The sequence below is a fragment of the Budorcas taxicolor genome, chromosome 7 (genome assembly GCF_023091745.1).
Source record: "Budorcas taxicolor isolate Tak-1 chromosome 7, Takin1.1, whole genome shotgun sequence".
Lineage (NCBI taxonomy): Eukaryota > Metazoa > Chordata > Mammalia > Artiodactyla > Bovidae > Budorcas > Budorcas taxicolor.
The window spans coordinates 92,528,664-92,549,875 of record NC_068916.1 but is presented as its reverse complement, the minus strand read 5'-3'; the positions used below and the strand labels follow the sequence as shown (position 1 = coordinate 92,549,875).

At 39.3% G+C, this 21,212-nt stretch overlaps 1 protein-coding gene across 4 annotated transcripts in view; it reads left to right on the top strand.

Moving 5' to 3' along the window:
- The window catches only part of FAM172A (family with sequence similarity 172 member A), a 407,588-nt gene that overhangs the window by 261,577 nt on the left and 124,799 nt on the right, over positions 1-21,212 (top strand). For all 4 annotated transcript variants that reach the window (XM_052642598.1, XM_052642594.1, XM_052642597.1 and 1 more), the window contains 2 exons: positions 8,708-8,824; positions 15,338-15,422. In XM_052642598.1, the coding sequence (XP_052498558.1) occupies positions 8,708-8,824; positions 15,338-15,422 (202 nt within the window). The remainder of the gene's footprint in view (positions 1-8,707; positions 8,825-15,337; positions 15,423-21,212) is intronic.

Sequence of the window (21,212 nt, the reverse complement as noted above, 5' to 3'; positions counted from 1 at the left end):
TTGTTTTGTTTTCCCCTTCTCAGCCTGCCTTCCACATGCCTTTTTGTTGCTGAAGGGGTCTGCACGTGGCACACGGTCTAGGCAGGAAAGGAAAGGGAAGTGGTCGCTGCTCTCCTCTGGCTGCCTGCGACAGTAAATCATAACTTGCCATTCCCTGGCTGGTGGCTGGAGACTTATCTTCATAAATGCACGTGACCCCAGAAGTTTCGGTTTACACACCCTGTCCCTCGGGGTTCTTGCCTGCGGAGAGCCTTTTTCCTTCCTGAAACTAGACAAAGGTTGTAAGAATTGAAGCGAGGGCTTCAAAGCACAGGAAGAGGGAATGTTGTCTTATCCTGTGGCTACCATGGAGTTCCAGCTGGCCTCGTTTACCTACCCAGGGTGTGAGGCTACGTGTGCGTCTGCGATGGGCCACACCGCGCTCAGGCTTGCCCTGAAGTTTTGAATTGAAGAATTTTGGGGAGTATTTCTTGTGTGTTTAACTGCATGGTTATTGTTTGTTTGTTTGTTTGTTTTTCATGATAACTCTCTAGGTTTAGGTACATCCTCCAATGGCTAAGCATTGAGCACAAAGACTTACTCATTTGCTAGAGTGACCTTTAACTTCTGTATGATATGTATGCACATACATTAGGGCTGAGCAACTAACATTATACATATTTACTGTCCAAACCCAAACACTTTTAACAGTGAAAGGAGACACTATTAATAATTGACCAGGTCAGTAGGCATAAAGCGAGTGCCCTGGGCCATCTAAAATGTATGGTTATCCCATTTATACCTGGTTATTCATGTTGATGTATGGCAAAACCAATGCAGTATTGTAAAGTAAAATAAAATCAAATTTAAAAATAAATAAATAAATAAAAGCATTTAAGCAAGTCCAAATCAGTGTATGTAATGGAGGTGAAACTAGGCTACAGCCACTTTATTCAGGTGGGTGTAGTCATTGTATGACACTTCTTAACTACCCCCTCAGTGCAAATGTTGATGTCACTGAAATGTACACAGATACCATATCTAAAAGGAAGGATACATTTTGAAATTCAAAATCAATGGCAAGGTAATAATAGTAGCTGACAGTATTAATCGTGTATCTGCTTTATCACATTTATCCTTCAGCCACTCTATGAAGTGTGATACCCACTTTTGTTATTGTTTTAATGATTACTTTTGATTCATTATCATTTTATTATTCCCACTTTTGTATTCTTATAGCAATTAGCAAAAACTAAAAATTTAAGGACATCATATTCAAGAGCCTGTGCGTGCTTCTAACTACGACGCTATACTGCCTTCCTCTGGACATACTTCATATCTCTGTGACTATCTTTTTAAAAACATAGTCAGATACACTCCCTTCTATGTAAAAAAACAGCAGTAAAAAGACTGTCTCCGCCAGCCTGGCACTGCTAAGCCACGGCTCCATGCTTTGTTGCCAGTCCAGTAATTCTGAAAGGGTTCACTGGTTCCCAGAAAGTGAGGTTGCCACAGACTGACTTCAGTAGTTCTGTTTTAATTTTCAAGTGCCTGGTGCTATTACTGGTCTAGTATTCTGATTACAGGATTTTAAACAGACACGATAATCAGCTCTTTTTACTCAACTAGGTGGTTTTAGAATTATTGAACCACAAACTCTTAAGGAAAATGCAGCCCTTCATAATTTTTTTCCTTTATGGATTCTATAGCTCTTTAAAAAATAATGCTGTCATTAAATGCATTCTCAGTTAAGCTTCTGTTACCTTTGACGTTGAGGAAAGAGAATGCACTGGTTTACACATCTGGAGTAGTTTGCATTGTGTGTTTTTGTGGGATCACGTGTTATAATTGTGTACTGTGTGCCAAGTCCTCTGCTAGTTGCTTTATATTCAGTCGGTGGCATCTCACCATAACTCTGTGACTTAGCTTATTTATTATCTCCCTTTGACGTGGAATAAAAGAGAGGCCTGGAAAAAGTTTAAATAATTAACTCAAGGTGTTAACTACCAGAAGTGGCAGAGTGGGGATTTGAACCCAGAGAATCTGACTCCATCATCCTTGAACCTAACCACCATACTCCTTATGAAGACTGCTTACTTGAAAGTGTCTGCTTTCAAAGGAAAAGCAAAAACAGTGAGAGCTGAGTGTCATGCTTGTCTGAATTTCCTGCTGGGCAATTTAGTCTTCTTATTTCATCTACCAAAGTGTGTGTATATTTCATTATGATGAGTAAAGGTACTTCAAAAGCCTTGCGTGACAGAACCAAGGTTTTTATGTTGCAGCATAGGTTTTTGTGGGTAGCATGTTACTGGGATCAACCTGTACAATAGACTCTTCAGGAAGACGTTAACAGAAAAGACTCTGCCAAACCCAGTGTCGGCCGATTAGTCATCTTGGCCCTGGGCACATTTTTAACTGAGTAGGCCCAAGAGCACAAAAGGTACTACACACACAAGGGGCCGTGCAGGGAGGAAAAATGACGGGAGGCACTCGTGAAGATGGCACTCGAGCAGACGCGCTGAGTGTAATTACCATCTGCAATGAAAATGTGGAAAGGTCCTTTCCAAACTTTGAAACAACTTAACTTGAGGAGCTCTAGAGGGAGCTGATCTATTTATGTATATATATATATATATATATATATATATCTTTTTTTAAAGACATCTCAGACTTCAACTGTGCTATTAACCAGAGTGATGATTCATTCATGCTCATACAGTAATAATGATCCTCAGATTCATAAATGTACAGTAGTGTCAGGTCTTAATCTGAAGGAGACACGCGTTATTTGATTTTCTTTGAGACTGTTCTTTCCTGTACAAGTGATTCACATGCTGTAATCCTCATAGTACATATGTGTAACACATGTCAGAATTTTAAAAGAGAGTAATGGCTTTTGCTGATGAAAGACTTTAAACTATTTTCCTCAAAAACATTAAGCATGCAAATATAAATATAGGCCTGAATGTGCATAAATTCCTCCCTACCCCTAAGCCACACTGGTTCTTTCAGGAGGTCCCCTTGGACTTTAAAATATAAGACATATTTATTCTGAGTGCCGTGGCTGCTGTGTCACACATATGGGAGAATAAAATTATCTATTTCACCTTTAGGTCAGGGTGAAGACAACCCAATTCAGAGTTCATTTCTTCTTCAGATGGGGGAGTATTGAATCTAGTACTGACTTGGATTTGTAACTTCCAAAATCCAAGACCCTGGAGGAGAGACATGAATCTGCTCCCACAGATTTCATGTCAGAGCATCCTTATAACGTCAACATTTCCCTGCCTTCAAAAACGTATCTTCTAAGCTAAGACAAGGAGAGCAACTTTTTCATTTAATTTAGGAAAAATAGTAAACTCTTTAAGTTTTCCTTTGCTAAAAGTAGTCCACGATGGAGTTCTGGAAGAAATGAAACCCACGGAAAAGTGAACAGTTTGTAGGTACAGAAAGGGAATTAAGGAACTTTCAGGGTGACATGAAGTATTTGGATTGGTTCAGGTACTTGTGGAGGTAGTAAGCAGGTACCTCACTGGAGGGCCTTGGAGAAAGCATAGTGAGGGAAGTTAGGTGGGCAGAAAAGGCCTACCTGATTCCTGGGGAGAGCTGGTAGCAGCCCTATGAAAGGACCCTGTGCGCATGGAGGGGGCAAAGGTCGCTGCTGCTGACTCTGGCCCTCCCTTGCCCCCTTCTGGTGCTCTGGTCTCCATCTAACCAAACACTCCTAAACTCAGGAAGCTGTCTTATCTTGTTACACTTACTTAATGTTTAAAATCTTACTCTTAACTCTGGAAGAAATAAAAAAATACTCGGTATTTTTTGCTCTGAATTTCAAACACAAGGAAAATTTTAATAGTAAGGTAAGCCTACATACAAATGGTGTATGTTTTTACTGTTCAAACTACTTGGTATTTACTGGGTTAATCTTGTCAAACTGGTAACATGCAATCCAGTGAAGGAAAGTACAGATTAACTGTATATAAGCCAAGGTGAAAGGACATTATAACAAAAAAATAGAATAAATGGAATAAATAGAATTAAGGGGAAGCAAAAATATCAGATGACAGCATCAAATATTTTGTGCTAATTCTCAAATCATCAATATGATTTATAGAAATATTCAGGTTCCTTGTTATCCTAGACAGCAACCTACTCCAGTATTCATGCCTGGAAAATCCCATGGACCGAGGAGCCTGGTGGGCTACAATCCACGGGGTTGCAAAGAGTCGGATACGACTGAGCGACTTCTGTATGTAATAATTTTTAGTGTTATTGATAGTCTGATATTGCTCATGGCTGATTTCTCTCTGAGCATCATTTTTAGAATTTCAATTTTCTTTACTGATTTGGATTTGAATTTTTTTAACCATTCCTTTAACTATCCAAGTCAATGAAAAAGGAATTAATCAAGTGAGTTTGTTTATATAAGAATATAACAATATATTGCTGAGAAATAGACCCATGTGACCCAAATGAAAGAACAGAGGACATAAAGTCATGGTCAAGTGAGACTTGTGTCATTTTACGTGGCCCCAGACACAGAGTCATGTCTGTGTGGCCATTAACCAGTTTCTCAGCTTCAGTTTTCTCCTCCCAAATGGGGAAAATGATACAAATTATACATTTATTTCAATACTGTTTCAGAATGAAGTAAAAGTATTCATTTTGAAATTTATGAAGTGCTATGTAGAAATATTAAACACACAAATAAAAGCAATATTTTAATTGTAACTTGGCCACATGTAACCTAATACGCCATGAACTTTAGGATAATATGTCTGGGTTACCAATTTTTTTTACTTTTGTTGAACTTTTGATACTACACTGCCATCAGTCAATTCAGTCACTCAGTTGTGTCTGATTCTTTGCAACCTCATGAACCGCAGCACGCCAGGCCTCCCTGTCCATCACCAACTCCCGGAGTTTACTCAAACTCATGTCCATTGAGTTGGTGATGCCATCCAACCATCTCATCCTCTGTCGTCCCCTTTTCCCACCTTCGGTCTTTCCCAGCATCAGGGTCTTTTCAAATGAGTCAGTTCTTTGCGTCAGGTGGCCAAAGTATTGGAAATTCAGCTTCAGCATCAGTCCTTCCAATGAATATTCAGGACTGATTTCCTTTCGGATGGACTGGTTTTATCTCCTTGCAGTCCAAGGGACTCTCAAGAGTCTTCTCCAACACCACAGTTCACAAGCATCAATTCTTTGACGCTCAACTTTCTTTATAGTCCAACATCCATACATGACTACTGGAAAAACCGTAGCTTTGTCTTTATGGCTGCAGTCACCATCTGCAGTGATTTGGGAGCCCAAAAAAATAAAGTCTCTTACTGTTTTTCCATTGTTTCTCCAACGATTTGCCATGAAGTGATGGGACTGGATGCCATGATCTTTGTTTTCTGACTGTTGAGTTTTAAGCCAACTTTTTCACTCTCCTCTTTCACTTTCATCAAGAGGCTCTTTAGTTCTTCACTTTCTGCCATAAGGGTAGTGTCATCTGCATATCTGAGGTTATTGACATTTCTCCTGGCAGTCTTGATTCCAGCTTGTGCTTCATCCAGCCCAGTGTTTCTTATGAGGCACTCTGCATAGAAGTTAAATAAGTAGGGTGACAGTATACAGCCTTGATGTACTCCTTTCCCTATTTGGAACCAGTCTGTTGTTCCATGTCCAGTTCTGTTGCTTCTTGACCTGCATACAGGTTTCCCAGGAGGCAGGTCAGGTGGTCTGGTATTCCCATCTCTTAAAGAATTTTCCAGAGTTTGTTGTGATCCATACAAAGGCTTTGGCATAGTCAATAAAATAGAAGTAGATGTTTTTCTGGAACTCTCTTGCTTTTTTGACGATCCAGCGGATGTTGGCAATTTGATCTCTGGTTCCTCTGCCTTTTGTAAATACAGCTTGAACATCTGGAAGTTCACGGTTCACATACTGTTGAACTATACTGCCATACTTAAGACGTTATAACAACAGCAACAACAAAATAATGGCATCTTTCTTCTTTCAAATATTGGTATTGGGCTCATGAGCTCTTACCATTTTTAGAAATTAAGATCCCTTTGAGCATCTAATAAAGCTGAGCATCCTTTCCCAGAAAAATATTCATGTCACATACAGATAGAATTTTGCAGAGAATTTCAAACATGTCCTTATCCCTGGATCCTAATAAAAAGCATATCTTCACCTTAAATTGACATAGAGTAGGGCTTTGGTCACTTGGCTTCTTTCTTTTCAGATTTCTGAGTTTTCCACACCATCACAGTCTTCTATTTTGGACTGTTAAAGAAGTTGTCTTCCTCCCCGTCTATGCCTCCACCCTTTCCTTGCTTTAGCTATGTTGCTTCTAAGGTCTGTCTCTTACACAGTCTTGGTTCCTGTGTTCAGTCTCCCCCTAGCCAGCACTGCCATTCTCCAGCATTTTCCATCAGTGCTCAGTCCCAGTTAGGGAGCGAATGGGGGCTAGAAACCGCCCCGACAAATGCAAAATGCAGAGACTTTGGACAGAAATGGCAGCTGCAAGTAGGTCAACACTGCCCGTTGCAGCAAGGCCAGCACAGAGGAGAATCATCAGGAAAACTAAACTGTTAAGATTTTCACTGATTTACAAATCTCCTAATCCTTTACAGTCAAATATTTGAAAATTTTTGTGACTGAGTTCATTTGTAAACAGCTCTTGATTCAGAGCCTCTGGAATCTGACCATTCCCCTCCTCTAGTAATATAATATGAAAATGCTTTTTAAACTGTAAAGAACTAAAACAGCGTAAGGGAGGATCATGCTGGATTATAATGTGATTTGATGAGATGTGAACAAAAGTTATACATCATCACCTCCCTTTGTGTGAAATGTCAGCCAGATGAACAAACAGACCAACCCCTCCCCACCCAGCCTCTCCCCCGGTAGTTAATCTATCAACTGTATATTTCCAGGTTTGTAAAATTTTAATCCCCAGATCTTCTACTTTTGCACTAAATCCTCAGCCTTTTCAACTCTTAACTGTATATCATTTCACAAATGGCCCTTGATATCTAGTGTCTTCAGTCACTACCACCTTTAATTTAAGTCAGCATGTGTTAACAACAACCAAAAGAAAATTGAGCACAAATATTTTTGAATGCAGACGTATTCTTAGAATACCAGGAGACCACAGTGTTCTTATTTGGTAATTTCAGCAACAGTCGTTCTCCGTGTCTAAAAATGTTCCTGTTTAGAAAATGAGAATAAGGACATGTAAGTTCTTCATGAGCCAGGTGGATTCCCTATTGTGGAACTGGGGGTTTTATTAGCTGATGTTGGTTTAAATTTCTGTATTCTAGTGCCATTTGGAGAATCTTATTTTTAAAATAAAATCTAGAAGCAGGTAGCACACTATTTAATAATGAATATGAAGTCCTGAATTGGAGTATTATTTTATGCTTTTTAAAATATTATTGGTATTGCCAGGTGAATGTTGCAGTAATATCATCATGTTGATAACCAGCATTGATTTTAAGATTTGCACATTACATAAGCAGAAACCACAAGACACAAAGATTTAAAGTGCAGAAATGCTGCTGAGGCAGCATTAACAGTGAATTAGATTCCCATTAGGTCCTGTTCAGTGAAAGGGGATCTGCATATGTAGAGTTTAAAGGAATTTAACAGAGAGAGAGAGAGATTTTTAATTCAAAATGCCAACAGGCATCATTTGGTATTAGAAACATGGCTTGCACTGTTTTCTATGTGAGCTTTCATCACCGTTCAGAATTCTTCCTTTTTTAATGCAGTAATTTATATTTATAGACAATAAATTAATAGCACATGATAGAGAAATTGCTCTTTTTTAGAGGGAGAAAAGACATTTGATGCAAAGAAAGAGTGAGAGCTATGAAATTTGAGACTATTAGATATTGTATTATAACTAATTTTTTATTAAGGTTTCTTATGTTTGTTGTGTCAAATTAGAGTTACTAGTGTTAGCTGAGTTAGAATGTTTTTGATTCTTTTAATCTAGAACTATTATTAAATATTTCTCAGGTTTTTTTTATCTTGCAGACCTCTGATAAATTCTTCCATTTCTTCAAACCAAGTGACTCTTTTTAAAGCTTTAGAACCATTTAATTTTATAAAAACAACATTCTATAAAAAGAAGTTAAACTATAATCATTTTTCTGCATAAAGAAATATATTAGAAAACAAAATGACATTGATAATACGAAGAGAAAGGTCTTTGTGGGCATTTAAAACACCAAGGAATTATGAGGCCATGGTGAAGAGCTGGCTAGTTAAAATGGGGAAATCAAAGCAAGATATCTTTCTTTACTAATGTACCATCTACTGAAAATTAGCAGAAGTTAGTCCTGAGTTGCTGAGAGTGAAGCCCCGGTACTGACTTCCCTGAAGCACTGGAACAGGAAGTGGTGGAAGAAACTTGTAATAGACGCCCTCAGGGATTCCTCCTGGTTTCCCCTGTGATCCCTTTAATCCTTGAATTGTCAAACCACATGGAAAATAATAGAGCTGCGTAGTTCTAAGTCTTAAGTGGTGTTATCTTTTAAAAATATATATATTGCATCTTTTCACATCTCTGAACAAGAATAGGGCGTGTGTTCAGCATAGAAAAGAATAGCTTTGAGCAAGAAATGCATATTGCTTTTTCATTTTTAATATTATTATTACCTATGACTAAGTTTGTACCCAGTAGGGAAAACAATTATGGCCAATATTTTATTTTCCTTTTTAAAAACAGATGATTCAGCGAGAAGCAGATGTGAAAAGTAAGGTGACTGCCGTGGCGTTGACAGACTCTGTTCACAATGTGTGGCATCAAGAAGCTGGCAAAACGATTCGAGAATGGATGAGAGAGGTGAGATGGTTTTTTTTTTTTCAGTGCTGAGATGAATGAGTGTGAGCCTTTTATATCTGGAGCCCCCACCAACTTATATCACCTCCCACCCCCAAGCTCCCTTTCTGGAGGCAGAACATTTAGAGGGAATAGAGAAAACCAGACATGGTTGAAATAATAATAGAAAACCCTTTGGAAAAACGATTACTTTTTTGGAAGCCTTCCTCCCCCACCCCCACCCCCCCCCTTTTTTTTTTTTTTTTTGCTTTGTATGAAATATATGTGTGCATATAACAGATAGTAGGAACTTTGACTGAATAAGGTCATGATCTGTTAGGTTATTATTCCCCAGTATTTACTTTTCCCATCAGCTATGTATCATTGATACTGTTTAATTATAAGAAAGAAGGTCAGTGTATGCCTCTCTTAAATGGATGGCTCACTGCTGCCAGTAGGGGGAGAAGTAAAAAGCTGAAATAGTGCTTGGCAGACCCTTGAGCTAGGAGAAACCCAGGGGCTAGTCACGGCCCACCTTAGGCTAAGAAAGCTTTTCATACTTCCAAAGGGCTTGTGAATCTGAGCGTGTACAAGGACTCATTCCAGGCGGTTCAGACAGTAAAGAATCTGCCTGCAATACAGGAGACCCAGGTTTGATCCCTGGGTCGGGAAGATCTCCTGGAGAAGGGAATGGTTACCAACTCCAGTATTCTGGACTGCAGAATTCCATGGACAGCCCATGGGGTCGCAAAGAGTCAGACATGGCTGAGCAACTAACACTTTCACACTTTCATTGAATATGCTTCCGGTTTTGAAACACCTTTCAGCTCACGATTTCCTTGATTCCTATTGCAGATATATAGCTGAAATTTCTTTTTTATTTATATTTACCTTTCTGATATTAGAAGAAATTAACATCAGCCATACCATGCTTTAGCAATTATTTAATCAAATCAATACATATTATTTATATGAATGAGCTGGTTGACCTTCCTGATTTTCTTCCAGTTTTTTTGTTTTTTTTAAAGAGAATACCAAAAAAAATAAAAATAAAAATAAAGAGAATACCAGGTATTTATTCAGCTGACCTCTCACCATAGGGACAATGAATAACTTACACCAGTTCTCGTGGTATACTATAAGGATCAGAAAGATAATGTTTAAAAAGAGTTTTGAACAAACAGAAGGTCTAAGGTATGTAATCCCTTAATGGTGTTGCCATATCACCAGCCTCTTTTCACTGTCATTATTCTCCATTAGAAAAAGTGCTTTCATCATGCAGAAGTCCAAAATATGTTTACTCCACCTCTCACAATAAACATAAAAAGGTGGGATTTTATTTTTTTAATCTATTCCAACACCCAGGTGTTTTCTGACCACATTGCTTATCACATTTCCTCCTTTCATAGTTTAGCTACATCCTTTATTGTCATTTCCAAGGTCCTAAATTCTCTTAAGACAAATTTTGTATGTTTTATGACAATTACTTTTTATCCATCCAAACGTATATATAACCAGCTCCTAGTATTATATAGCTAGTAAAGTTTATAAATGTTGGTACATTTTCCCACACACATAACCAATATAGAATTTAGTACTTGCCCCAAACTAGAAACATCCCATTTATCATTTTTTTTAATTGTGAGGTCTTCATATTCCAGGTGAGACATATAAAAAGAATTTATCTAGATTTATTTTTTAAGAATTTCTAACTACTCCTTGGAAGAAAAGTTTATGACCAACCTAGATAGCATATTCAAAAGCAGAGACATTACTTTGCCAACAAAGGTCCGTCTAGTCAAGGCTATGGTTTTTCCTGTGGTCATGTATGCATGTGAGGGTTGGACTGTGAAGAAGGCTGAGCACAGAAGAATTGATGCTTTTGAACTGTGGTGTTGGAGAAGACTCTTGAGAGTCCCTTGGGCTGCAAGGAGATCCAACCAGTCCATTCTGAAGGAGATCAGCCCTGGGATTTCTTTGGAGGGAATGATGCTAAAGCTGAAACTCCAGTACTTTGGCCACCTCATGCGAAGAGTTGACTCATTGGAAAAGACTCAGATGCTGGGAGGGATTGGGGGCAGGAGGAGAAGGGGACGACCGAGGATGAGACGGCTGGATGAGATGGCATCACTGACTCGATGGACTTGAGTCTGAGTGAACTCCGGGATTTGGTGATGGACAGGGAGACCTGGCATGCTGTGATTCATGGGGTTGCAAAGAGTCGGACATGACTGAGTGACTGAACTGAACTAAGACTAGATTAGGCATCCCCTTCAAAAGTCAGAATATATTGTTCTGTGTATTTTTTTTATCTGACTGAAATAGGCAGTAGCTGAATTCATCTTAATTTAATCAAAGAAGAGATAGAAAGTAACCAAAGGGACTTCTTACCTTGGGCTCCAGGCTGTAAGGCTGAGTGGGCAAAGGTGAGCCCACTTAGCATAAGGAGGACATTATGCTAAGTGAAATAAGCTAGACACAGAAGGAAAAGTAATACGTGGTCCCACTTACATGTCGAATCTGAAAGAGTCGAATACACAGAAGCAGAGAACAGAATTGTGGTTCCTAATGTCAGGAAGGTGGGGGAAACAGGGAGATGTTGGTCAAGAATTGCAGGGGTATAGAATGCACAAGTCTAGAGACCTAATATACAGCATTTTGAATACTGGAAATTTGCAAAAAGGATAGATTTCAGATTCTCTCACCACACACTGAAAAATGCTAGCTATGTAAACGAGAACATGTTAATTGGCTTGATTACAGTTATCATTTCACTGTGTATATGTATATTAAATCATCATGTTATACAACTTAAATATATAGTTTTTATTAAAAAAAAAAAAAGGCTGAGTGGGTGAATGTCATTTCCTGACATATCCCTGGTCTCTGAAATTCTGCTGCCAAGCCAGATGTATGGTTCTATGTAGTAATCAGAAGCCCTCACCCATCACCATTCAGTTATGAGCGTCTGTCCTAGAAATACAACCTGATGAATAATAGTTCTTATCCAAGAACACAACACCTTCCATATTAAAGAGCAACCTACAGACACTGATGATTTACAACTCATAACAATGAGTAAAAATCTACACTCAACCAGGGCAACAAGCATCTCCAAATACTTCCAAATATCTTGCACAGGAGTACCCACTACGTGCTTCTCCCTTTAAACTTCATACATTAAGGTATAACCTTTTTATAAAAATTTTCAATTCACTTCATATCTACACTGAAATATTGTCAGCCCTTGATTTAAATGTCAATGTCGTTCAGCCCTGTGACCTATAGGCACTTCTAAGTTTATATGAATAACCCCCAAATTTTGGATTTCACAAAGAAGACAGTGTACAGCCACAAAAACCTGTAAAGTCATAATTTCACAGTAAAAGACTTTTTAATGGAAAATACTTAACTTGAAGACATCACTACACTGCCTATTTTTTCTCTTTATCCCTCAGACCCAGAGAAACTGTAGTTACAGGACCCGTCTCAGTCTGCTGGCTCTGGCCATAGGCTTCCTTCCTTCTGCTTGTAGGTTGGAATGGGGCCGGGCTGCATCTGAGGCTCAAGCATCGCTCTGTTGGTACCTCTAGTCCAGCATGTCTTGTTGTCCACTCAGGACAACTGAGAATACGATTGCTGGGGTCTGGGAACGCCTGCAGCATGATCTGAGTTTAGTAGGGCTTTCCTGATGGGCTACTTCTAATCATCATCCAAGACACTTCGCTAGTGTTCGTCTCAACTGAGGAACTGGGATAGGGTTCAAACGGAGCATTGAGAAGTGGGGTAGAATAAGCATTAGCAAAACAGTGAAAAGAGATTTGGCTTCTAAACTATAGAAACATGTCTCAGAATAGAGAATTGCATTTGATAAATGGAATTTCAGATAGACTGAGTTCATGTGTCATCGCTGTATATCTTTCCCATGTTTCCTTCCCTTCATGTACTTCCGAGTTTGTTTACATTATTTTATTTCATTATACTCTGTCATATGGCAAACATATTTCTAGCTGGCTTCGTCCTTTTCTCTATATGCTTTTCCCAGTGGTGTAAAAATGTCACACAAACATGAACACACCACACATGTACATCAACTTGTGGTATCAAACCTTTACAATCCTGTACCCGTACTTTGTCATTGCAGAGAACTTTAACTATAGGGTGTTTATTTTCTATCCTGATATTATGAGAAATCAAAATGTAAACATTTGCCTAGATAAAAACTGAAATTTCCGAATCATAAAATGGTAACCTGTATTTTGCTTTAAATATTTTGAGTTTAAAGGTGACCTGGATAAAATCCATTTTGTGGATTTTAAAGTCAGTGATAGCAAGTTAGAAAATGATTAATCAACTGTATACTATAATGTACCATTAATATTATTAGTACTGAAAATATCCTATAATACTTACATACATGAAGTGTAAGTGAACAGTATTAAGACTGACATATCACCTGGATTATAGCTGACTTTCATCAGATTTGGAGGCACCTCTAGGATGAATAATAATTAAAATATATACCTAATCGCTGCCCATCGGTAGAGCTAATTGCTGTCATTGCAAAGACTAAATTGTTTAAGAATTAAGAAAAAGAGAGGAAAGAGAAAGTCATTCTTCAATGAAGCTATCTCCCAGTATCACTTCAAGCCTATTTTTAGTACCTATAAAAGTCATGATTTTTGAATTTATTAGGGGTTGTGATGAATGATAAAACAAATCATCCATTTACATATCTTGACACCGCTTTGGAGAATACTTATTTCTTACAAGCAAGTGTCACATTGTATATAAAAGCTGGCTAATTGTGTGCTAATCTTCTGTATTATCTAGAACTCTCTGATGTGGTATTCTATCAATAGTAATATTAATTTTATTTATTTCAAACATATGAAAACTCTTCTAAGACCCTATTTCTTTTATAATTTCTTATCCCTTACATTGTATAATTTTGCATTCAGCTACTAATTAAGATTAGGAGTGCAAATTATAGAATACATATCTACTTTAAACCATCAAGCTTTTGTAATACATGCAAATAGTAATATTTTATCCATTTTAAGTATAAAAAGAAAGAAAACATTTAAGAACATTACTAGATGTTGTGTTTGTTTTCATGTTTTTTTTTTTCCACACAATTCAGTAGTTTCATTGATCTACTGTTTCTTACAAAAATCTGCCATGCTTTGTGAACTTCACTTTCTAATCTCATACAGCAACCCTTCTTTATGTTATTCCTGCTTTCCCTGGTCCCAGAACAGTAGGGTTGCCTTGACAAATCTATTCAAAAGCCATTCCTCAGCCTTTATTGGTGGGGACTGGGGCCTTTGAAATTCTCTCCTCACTGCAACACAGCTGACATCTTCTTCCAGACAGAATGAATTAAGGAAATACAATAAGACACTTGATCTACCAGTCAAGGATCTTTCCGCAGTGAGGGCGGGTTCCATGGTGCACAACCAGGAAGGCAAGCATCTAAACATACACAATACATGCTTGCTTACGAGAACAGCAATCAGCGATTTTTCTGACATGATTGATAGGATGATTTCTTTTAAAATAAAATCTGCCTGGAAATTCATTGTGTGTATGTGTGTGTTGGAAATTTTTTTTAAGCCATGTAGGGTTAATCACATTTTTTAAGCCATACTTCAAATGTTGTGTGCGTGTGTGCTTAGTCATATCCGACTCTTTGCGACCCCATGGATTATAAACCGCCAGACTCCTCTTTTCGTGGAAATTTCCAGACACAGATACTGGAGTGGATTGCCATTTCCTTCTCTAGGAATCTTCCCGACCCAGGGATTGAATCTATGTCTCCTGCATTGGCAGGCGGAATCTTTACCACTGTACCACCTGGGAAGCCCCCAGACTTCAAATATACACTTAAAATGTATAGAAGGAATATAGATTATTTCTATATCATTTAAGTTGTAAACCATCATCTTAGAGGTTTGTCTTTAATATTGAAGGTTTTGTGTCCTCAACACAGAGCTACAGTTCACCAGATTGTGTTTCTTTTGATCTGTTTGATACAGCCTTCACTGAACCAAGTTGAAGTAAAAATTAAAAGATTTTATATTTATATGGGCCATTTTGAGGATTAGTTGCAAAATGTATTTCTTCTAGTATTACAGAGACAAAGAATATAGTTTTAAAATAATGCTATTTTTTACATGTTCAAATTAATATTTATTTTCATTTAAAAACTAAAACTAGATACCCTTTTCAATTTCCTTTAATTAAAATATTAGACTTCTTTTATAAGTATATTGCATCATGGTTCACAGAAGGTTACATGTCTTCTTAATATCAGGACAGATAATTTGCTAAATTGTAGAAGATAAACTTTTTCCCACAGTCATCTTACTCATGAATAATTACTGACTGTTTACATAAGAGGATTTCTTATAGTATATAGAGGTAGAGTATAATTATAATGGCTGATTGTATTGGATAGATTAATCTCTACAGCCTAACAAGTTGGTCTTGCCTTAAATTGTGTTTCAACAGAACATTGTCTCTATTTCATTGCAGAACTGTTGTAATTGGGTCTCTAGCTCAGAACCATTAGACACATCAGTGGAGTCCATGCTGCCTGACTGTCCCCGAGTCTCAGCAGGTATGTCTTTGATGAGAGATGTATAGAATGCTTTTAAGGTGAAAAAATATGCTAATGAAATGTGGTATTCTATTTTGTGAATTAAGCATGTTGTTCTGGCTTGAATCTGAATGAATGATTGGTAACATATGGCATGGGGTGGACCCACTACCAAAAATGCTTTGAGTGGTTGAAGATGCTTGCCAACAAACTCAGTGGAGAAGGGCAGATGCAGACAACTTGAGAGTAATATAGACAGTTGCTGTTGAAGCTTAGGGAGACGGTTGTACAGTTAAAACTTATTAAAACAAGGACTGGAGAGCCATACAGGATCTCAAGAGTATTTGTCTCTGATTAATTACCAACTCAGTGATCCAGTAGGAAGTCAAGACCGTGAGTTCAGAGAAGAGAGATTGCTATGGCCTAGAGTCTACAGACATTTTTCATGTAAAAGCTTTTGGTTGGACCAAAAAAAGCTTTTGGTTGGGTGTTAGATGGGACTTGGATTATAGGAAGACGTGCAGGCTGATACTCTGGACAAAAGAAAACACCAATGAAGGAGGAAGGGCTGGATGAATCAGAAGATGTCCATTTCATGGGGAACTATGAACAGGCAAGACCAGCCTGTCCACTGAAAGAACAGAGGTGGTGGGCTGAGCACCTGAGGAAGCAAGTGGGCTCCAGACAGTTTAATGTTGGTGTTGACTTCCAGCCTGAAAGATTTGTACTTTAGTCCCTCATCTCTAGGTCAGAAGAAAGAGTGACATTTTTCATTGCTTTCTGGTTTGGGCTTTCACAGTTTTCACGATAAACACAGAGTGAGCAGTAGTGTCTGATTATGATACAGAACAGAAACAGGTTTCCTGGTCATAGTGCCAGAGAATGAGCAGAAGTTTTGAACATGTTGTTCAGTAGCTAAGTCATGTCCGACTCTTTGCAACCCCATGAACTGCAGCAAACCAGGCTTCCCTGTCCTTCACTGTCTCCCAGAGTTAGCTCCAAGTGATGTCCATTGAGTCAATGATGCTGTCTAACCATCTAATCCTCTGCCGCCCTCTTCTCTTGAACATGAACTGCTCCATTTAACAACCATAAGAGATAGCTAATCGCACAGTACTTACAGTTGCATACATGTTTATGTATTTGAAGGAAATCTGGAGAACAGTTCAGCTACTAGGGAAAGAACTCTTATGATAACTAAATTTTACTATCATTAATACCTAAACTTGAACTGAGTTTCACTGTTATTGTAACTAAACTTTCCAGGTCTATCATTCAGGGTTCAGTCAGAGAAACAGAGTAGTAGGAGATATATATGCTACAGGGGTGTGTGTGTGTGTGTGTGTGTGTGCATGTGTGTGTGTGCACGTGTGCATTAATTACAATATATTCTCTTTATGGTCAGTGGTTATGTTTTGTGAAGTCTCTGAGAACACTGAATCAGTGAATCATTACTCCTCAAGAAAATGCAGGCTTAGGTTTGGAAGCTTCTGGTCACATTTTCATCAACCGGTCAATGTATATAACTTTGTTTTATGAGTGTTTCTGTTTGAAGATGCCTTATTTAATGTATAGTTGACTCACTAACATTGAACTCACAGTCCATGGCACTAACTCAAGCCCGAATAGGACTTACTTTCTCCATAAGATACATCACTGTCTTAACACTTCAGCATGATACTTGGGCACAATTTCAGAGAAGAAAATCAGCAACAAAAACACAGCAGTGTGAAAAACAGGGCACTAAATAGTCTGCAAAAAGGATAATTGTTTACAGCACAAAACTGGATCAAGAATTCAGAGTATGACCTTGTTTGACCTTAGTTAGGTATGTACCTGTTAAGCAACTCAAATTTTTTTTTTTACCACGTTCCACATGTGCACGTCCACAAATAACAAAACACCATGAGTATTGATTACAAATAAATTTTAATAAGTAAGTGAATTCAGAAATACGGAATCCACAAATAATGAGGATAGACTGTAGATAGTAAAGGATGTGTTACAGAGGTTTGACCTAGGACTGGATCAGATCTGATTGAGCAGCATCTAGAAGAATGTCAACTTTACTTGTGATGCTAGAGCTGTCTACAGAGCAGGCAGCTGTTAAGGGAAGATGTTACATAAAGGGGTGAAGAGCAAGAATGAGCTGGAACCCATAACCATGAGCTGGAGCCCATGAGGATGGACTTCAATCTGTGCCAGTTCTTGGGGCTTCTGTCCTTGGTGATGTGGGTTCCTGAAGAAGCTGGTGCCCTTTGTCATGATGCTAACCACTGCCTTGTGCCACCAAGTGGGCCAGCAGATAAACAGTGTGTATGAGCTTGAAATGGCTGCTGCTTCATTTTAATCCCCCGAATTTCCAACAGAAGTCTCCCTTTTGAACCAGCCTAAACAGAGACATGCAGTTTGAAAAGGAATTCCGGGAATCATAGTTCAACCAAGCCAAAGTGCCTCACTGCAGAACCTCCACAGTTCACCCCTTGTCTACTTGGCACTCACATACATCTCCTTAAACCACCCTCCAAACGAAGACATTAAAGTAGTCTTGCTTCCACCTAACATGGTACAACTGTCCTATGTACAACTGAATACACACTAAAAGGGAGGATACAATGCCCCTTTTTTGTCCTTGAATGACGTTCATTCTTCTCATCTTTGGTATCCTATAATTTAATAATGAGAGATAAAGCTAATTACTATTGACACGTCTTACATGAGATGATAAAGAATAAGAGAGAAGAAAACAAAAAATATTTCCTATATATATTCATATCAAAATAAGGAGAAAATGCTCATAACCATTACATTCTTCATTTTTTGCAACTGGGCGTGTAGCAGGTGTGTATAACTACTTCATTCCATAAACTCTTTGCTTTTAGCAAGCACCTCGACTGGTCATGATTCCTTGCCTGATGGGATGCCCCGTATCTTCATTCCTGAAGGGTGTGAGCCATTAGCAGTTCTGCAGGAGTTACATTACTGTATTTTTCTGTTGACATTAATCACAGACAGTATTCAATATTAACAGGTGTCCTAGAGGATTTCCCTCATCACAGACATACTCCTATTTACTGCTGTTGTATAGCAGCAACTCAGTTTTTCCTTAGTAATCAGGATTAGTCACCCTAGCCAGTCTAGTAGCATTCTCCATTGCTTGTTCATCCAGTGGTATAAGATAGCAGTTTCACTTTCAGTTCAGTGGAGTCATTGTTGTGATACCTTATGGAAGCGTTCCTCCCTACGCAACCTGTAGACCAGCAGAGCCTACAGTCATGGGAATGGGAAGCAGTAGCTTTGCTAGTAGACACCAAGGGTAATGAGGGGAGAAGAGAAGCCAGCCCCAGTTCTACTCCTTATTCCTAGATACGATATCAGAAACATCACAGGGCCTGTAACTGAGTGTTCAAAGAGTCATCCCACCATTCTCTCCAGCCCGCTGCTTAAGGATAATGGGGAACGTGGTAAGACCCATGACTGTTGGCAAACTTAGGCCCTTTCTCATCCTCTTGCCTGCTCCCCCTGATGGAAGCCAGCTGCCACGTTGTGAGCACTCATGCAGAGGCCCACATGGCATGGAATCCGTGTCTCTGGCCGAGAGCCAGCATGGATCTAAAGTCTGCCAACAGCCACGTGAATGACCCTGGAAGAGGATCCGAGCCTTGAGATGACACCAGCCTCAGCCAGTACTCTCCCTGCGGCCTTGTGAGAAACCCAGAGCCAGTCGTCCACCTAAGGTGCCCTCAGATCCAGGCCCAGCACACACTGGGACTGATAAATGTGTTTTCATCATAAGCTGTGAATTTGGGGGGTACTTTGTTCCACAGCAGTAGGTAGCACAACAGGCTTAACTTCAACTCTCCTGGTCGTTTAAGCCTAAGTGGAAAGAAAACACAACTTTTTTTGAGCCTCAAGCTTTGCTTCTCTGATACATTAGGGTTTAAGAGTAACTCTTTCAAAAAAGGCACTCTAAAGCTCTGTAAAGACAATTCATTCCAACCCCTGCTCCTCCACTACCTCATTAGACGGTGCTGTACAGTTTACCAGAGATAGATTTCCTCTTTATCACGCTCATTTGATCTTATACTAAGTCGTCAGCTCTTGTCTGAGCTTATACTTAAGCTTATACTATTCAGCTCTTCTCTGATCAAATTTTTCTTAGAACAGAGCTTGCTGCTTTCCGTAACCTTCTATTTCTTGTGGGTTTTTATTCCAACAAATGTGACTTAAGTCAGAAGGCGATTTCACATGCATTCCGCAGCATTTACAGTTATTGCCCACTTTTTGAAAGCTTCCTTTATGCCTCTTCACTTTTACAAAAGACCTGTGTTAGTACCTGTTTTCAGTAAAAGAAAGAAAGCTAAAGAGGATTTTTGCTTTCGGGAAGAAAGGCGAAAGCAAAAAATAGCTACAGCATTTGTTTTCAGGGAGCCATCACAGAGGCAGCAAGTATCCTGAGCCTCAAGAGTGGGAACACCAAGGTCCTCCCCTGGGAACTACACTCCAGACCCCAGCATCATGTTGCCATAGTTGTGAACCGTGCCTGTGAGCATCTGTGCCTTATCTCGAATTATTTTGAGGCACCCATTAGCAAAATGTGCCCTAAGGTAGTTGCATCTTTACTTTATATCGTTTGAACTTACGAAAGTTTTCACGGGAGTTTCCCTACTTTCAGATAGTTGGAAGCACCTGTATCCATTTATTCCTCAAATTCACTGAGCACTTATGTTCTAGGTACTGCTGTGAAAGCTGGGGACATAGCAGTGTCTCCAGCTATGCAGATAGTATGATGACTATCTCCCCCCACCCCAACCCCAAAAAGGGTTTTTTAAAAAAACTGTCTCCAGGCCCGCTGCTGCTTTTGAACCTGGCATCAACACTGCACGGGTGCCCAGTCGCTCAGTCATGTCTGACACTTTGTGACCTCATGGACTGCAGTCCACCAGGCTCCTCTGTCCATGGGATTCTCCAGACAAGAATACTAGAGGGGGTTGCCATTTCTTCCTCCAGGGATCTTCCCTACCCAGGGACTGAACCCACATCTCCTGCATTGGCAGGCAGATTCGTTACCACTGAGCCGTCAGGGAAGTTCAGTTCAGTCGCTCAGTCGTGTCTGACTCTTTGCAACCCCATGGACCACAGCACGCCAGGCCTCCCCGTCCATCACCAACTCCTGGAGTTTACCCGAACTCATGTCCATTGAGTTGGTGATGCCATCCAACCATCTCATCCTCTTTAGTACTCCTCTCCTCCTGCCCTCAATCTTTCCCAGCATCAGGGTCTTTTCAAATGAGTCAGTTCTTTGCATCAGGTGGCCAAAATATTGGAGTTTCAGCTTCAGTATCAGTCCTTCCAATGTATACTCAGGACTGATCTCCATTAGGATGGACTGGTTTTATCTCCTTGCAGTCCAAGGGACTCTCAAGAGTCTTCTCCTACACCACAGTTCAAAAGCATCAATTCTTCGGCACTCAGCTTTCTTCACAGTCCGACTCTCACATCCATACGTGACCACTGGAAAAACCATAGCCTTGACTAGCCGGACCTTTGTTGGCAAAGTAAGGTCTCTGCTCTTTAATATGCTGTCTAAGTTGGTCATAACTTTCCTTCCAAGGAGTAAGCGTCTTTTAATTTCATGGCTGCAGTCACCGTCTGCAGTGATTTTGGAGCCCCCCCAAAATAAAGTCTGACACTGTTTCCACTGTTACCTCATCTGGGAATACTAGGCATCAACATTAGGTTGCATCAAATGAGAGAAGAGTTAGGGCCATACACCCAGCATTTTCTGTACCTGCTTAGAAAAATTGAATG